The sequence below is a fragment of the Saccostrea cucullata genome, unplaced genomic scaffold (assembly GCF_032062105.1).
Source record: "Saccostrea cucullata isolate Sc308-1 unplaced genomic scaffold, CSIRO_AGI_Scuc_v1 ctg15986, whole genome shotgun sequence".
NCBI lineage: Eukaryota > Metazoa > Mollusca > Bivalvia > Ostreida > Ostreidae > Saccostrea > Saccostrea cuccullata.
In genome coordinates, this window is record NW_026940751.1 from 936 (window position 1) to 5116 (window position 4181).

Below are 4181 nucleotides of genomic sequence, written 5' to 3' on the forward strand. Positions count from 1 at the left end.
AGTTTTTAAGCAATTGTGACTGAGTTTACCTATTTACAGGCAGTTCTTTATCAATACATGGACTTGATGGTTGAATCGTAACTTACCACCATTTTTATAGTGAAAATAAGAAATTTTAATCAAGTGGAGCAATCAAAATTTACAATCCACATTTATGTATATTATTCTGTTGAAAGTATACTTAGTTTATTTTTTTTCATATTTATTTTACATTTTAAAAAAGATTATAAAAGATATGAACATTTCTTTATTATTTTGTCTAATATCTACAAAGGTTGGAAATACTTCTTATCCATACTTGAGTGAAATATGTTGAGATAACGAACAGTATTCGAGCTCAAAATCAAATAAACGTTAAGAATAAGAGCTGAGCAAACACGGACCTGCAAAACATCAGAGGTGGGATCAGGTGTCATGGGGGTGTGAGCATCCACTGCTGACCAGTCACACCCACCGTGTGCTCCTTGTCATGATCGTGAAATAAAGGAAAAAAATCCATGGACAACTCAGTGTGTGAATAATGGACTAACAATTAAGGCGTAGTCTGAAGTAAATTAGTTGGCATACCTTAATATTTAAAAGATAATTTAATTTATTTCATAAATATTATTTTTTATTTTAAAACAAAACAATATTTATTCAAATAACAATTTGTTTTCATTTATACAAAATTATGGCGTTTTCTTCCTTAAAAACAAATTTAAAACAAAGAAGATTAAAAACAAAATTCGTTTTGTTATAAAAACATATAATCTCATTATGGCAGGATTGCTTCTTTTTGTCTTTAGTTATAACAATGTATAAACTTATTGATATATGCAAATTTCATTATATAATCAAACCACTAAGTGGTCTTGGAATGATATATTTTGTTGTTCTTGGACCACAAATGATTTTATTCAACATGAAAACTGCACTGATGAGAAATTATCTATTTTCGGTGCATGCTTATTGTACAATGGAGTATGCTGACTAGCAATATCATAAAACACCTTTTTCCGACTTTGTTGCAAATGACAGCAACCATTATGATTCTTTTAAAAGATGAGATTTAAGAATGAGACATGTCACAATATCAACAAAAACTTCGAAAGATCACATATGAATCTACTTAACATATACAATGGGAAGTCGGGCATATGTCCAGGAGGCATTGCTCAACGCACCAGTCCAACATGCCATCAACGCCTTTGTATAGATCCGCCACTTTTACATCCTGACATTTTTGTGATGTCTGAGTTGTTGATGGAGATGATGTTGTTGTTGTCGTTGTTGTTGACTTTGTTGTTGATGTTGACGAGGGTGACGAAGATGGTGATGATGATGAGGGCATTACTGACGATGAAATTATGGTCATTAATGTTGAAGACTTTGTTGTGGACTGTTGTTTTTTACATTCACAATAATAAGACAAACACAGTCCTTTTGAACAACCCAACATGCATATTTCATCAAAAGCGTCTTTTTCGACCTCAAACTCAGGTTTAGGATAACATTTTCCATAGGCAGAAGATGTCGTTGTCAAGGTTGGAGTCAATTTTGTGGTTGTTTTTGTTGTTGAGGATTTGGCCGTGGAAGTTATTTGTGTTGTAGATTTTGTCGTAGTTGAAGGAATAGTCGTTGTGGTTGTTGAAGGATTAGTCCTATTGGTTGTTGAAGGCATGGTCGTTGTGGTAGATGAAGGGGTTGACGTGGTGGTAGTTGAAGGTGTAGTCGTTGTGCTAGTTGAAGGTCTAGTCGTTGTGGTAGTTGAAGGCGTAGTCGTTGTAGTGGTTGATGAAGTAGAAGGTTTATTAAGATATTGATAATGATCAAAATTCTCACAGCTTTCCAGGACAGAAATATCTGAGCAACCATAAAACTGCTCCTGATCTCCATAACCAAGACCACAGAGTTCACCTTCACATCCCCAAGAGTTACCTGAAGAAAAGAATGAACCAATAAGTCAGAATGTTTATATGTTTTAATAGAACATACTTTAATTAAAAACTTTTGAGGCAAGTTATCATCTTGACATAAAAAAAATAATTTTTAGCTGTGTATTGCTTTCAGTAGACCTCATTTTACGTTCATACTGTCTTACAAAATGAAAATGCATACGAAAGAAAAACGTGTGTTATCTTATAATACCTGTATTGTATTTCCACTGAAGGACACATTGATTGCACTGAATATCCTCTGGCAATACCAACTCCACTGTATACTCTCCATTTTCAGGTGCAACGTAATATCTAGTGCCTTCTCCATTGTACAATGTCAGAACGTGCTCGTCGAGGCATTCTTGAGTTACTGGTGTGAAAGGGTCGTTATGTTCACACAACCGGAATTCAAAGTAACCAAGATGATTGGCTGTTATTTGCACTTTGACCTCAATCATTGATGACGTTTTTGTGTAACATTTTGAAATGACACCGCTGGAATATTTGCCACCTCCTTCGTTGTCACGTGGTTGTGGCATCTCATAAGGGTCACCACAAACACCACATTTACCTCCGTTGGTCAGATGTTGGTGCTGAAAAGGAAATAAACAGTCATTGTTTATTTTACTGGGATTGTATATCTATAGGTCTATTGTACCAAAAACATACCTTTTTTAACTGTTTCAATTTATTATTTGATATTTATGAATGAATACTGATGAAAATCAGCTCGAGGATCGAATTCAAAACCAAATTGAATATTTTTTACTCAGCTCGGTAATATTTTTTTTTTTTTTTGCACTATTGTAATCTATATTAGTGTTTTATTACAAATACATTGTATCTTTATAGATTAAAACATTATCATGAAATAAATTGAAAAACAACAAGACCATGGTTATGAGGTCGATTTTTCTATGATGAGTAATTGCTTCTGATCATGATATTTCTGCACTTAATTTGCTATTGGGTCATGTGTGAGATAAAGACATATTATGCTGTATTCTATTCATGATTTTACATTAATTTTTTTTTATTTTTGGGGTGACGCGCATAATAAAAAATATCAAAATATATCTACTTATGAACAACGTTAAAGATGATTTGAAAATAAAGATACTATAGGAAAAAATCCTTTTTGTGAGAAACATATGTAAGAAAACACGTTGAATTTTACATTATTTTGAAAGGTGTTTCAAATTTCTTATTGTTTTATAGAATTATAAGGTGAAAACCGAGGTATATCTTTCCTTAGTTATGTAGTAATTAGTTACTGCATTTGAGTCTATGGTATTTAAGTGAAAAAAGTAAATCAACAATGTTAGGATAGTTATTTAATTTTGTGTAAAAGTTTGACCTTATAGGAACCTTATTATGTAAAAATAATATGATTACAAATTTTAATATATCTGCCAAATTGAATAGTATGAAGCCTTTGTGAAATCCCCCCTCTCTCTCTCTCTTCAATACTCTGTTTTCTATCAAATGTTACCTGTTTTCCTCCACAAAACAACTGATTGTCATTGTAATTTTGAGGGGTATCCCAGCCTTGCCTCCACATGGTTCCTCTTGCTGGTGGGTCTTTAAGGTATCCATGTGGCTCCACAATCCCCACGGTGGTGCAGACAAGTAAGAAAATAACCGCGTAGTTCATGTTTTTCTTCTACTTTCAAATGTCGTTACAAGATCGGAATAAGGAAGTTATAATGTGTCAGACTTTATTTCTTAACGACCTTTTATACCTCTTTAAATACCCGACATGACATGAATTACAAAGGCGTTTTCAAGAGGGTAAGAACACGCGTCAGGTAATTCAATAAGTACAATATGACGGGGGTCATGACTCGATCTATTGTGCCCAATGTGTGTACGTAAATCCGGGTATAGCCTGCTATTTAGGCTCTCCCTCTTCATTCAAAAGATAAATTTCAATGTTTGTTTTTTGTACAAAAAATGACGTTAGATTTTCATGTTTGTAACAATTATTTTTTATTTAGCTAAAGATTTTTTTTTCAATGATTCATTTTGACTATAATGTTTTGAAAACTATAACCTATTTGTATCGCAAAGTGTTGATTGTCTACAATTACATACAAAAAAAAATACATAAGAAAAAGAATGAAAGATCTAGTTAATTCTGGAAAAGTTTAAATTCCTTTTATTTGAGTTATCCTTATAAAAATTGTCTGATAAACTAAAATTGATTTTTTTTATTTTTGAATAGATTACTCTTTCTCTCTCATTAATTTTTCACAAGCCTCT

The 4181-nt window shown here is 32.5% G+C and overlaps 1 protein-coding gene across 1 annotated transcript; it reads right to left on the reverse strand.

The window, feature by feature from the left end:
- Positions 1-736: 736 nt before the first annotated feature.
- LOC134256230 (uncharacterized) lies at positions 737-3628 on the reverse strand. The gene is made up of 3 exons (XM_062738892.1): positions 3412-3628; positions 2131-2512; positions 737-1920 (listed from the first exon to the last, which is right to left on the reverse strand). Exons 1-3 carry the CDS (start codon positions 3571-3573, stop codon positions 1112-1114), a joined length of 1353 nt encoding a protein of 450 aa, XP_062594876.1. The 5' UTR covers positions 3574-3628; the 3' UTR covers positions 737-1111.
- Between the last annotated feature and the right edge of the window lie 553 nt (positions 3629-4181).

Coding starts and splice junctions, on each gene's coding strand:
- LOC134256230 (XM_062738892.1), bottom strand. CDS start 3,573: ATGAACTACGCGGTTATTTTCTTACTTGTCTGCACCACCGTGGGGATT. Junction 2,513..3,411: donor TGTTTTGTGGAGGAAAACAG/GTAACATTTGAT, acceptor TTTCCTTTTCAG/CACCAACATCTGACCAACGG. Junction 1,921..2,130: donor TCAGTGGAAATACAATACAG/GTATTATAAGAT, acceptor TCTTTTCTTCAG/GTAACTCTTGGGGATGTGAA.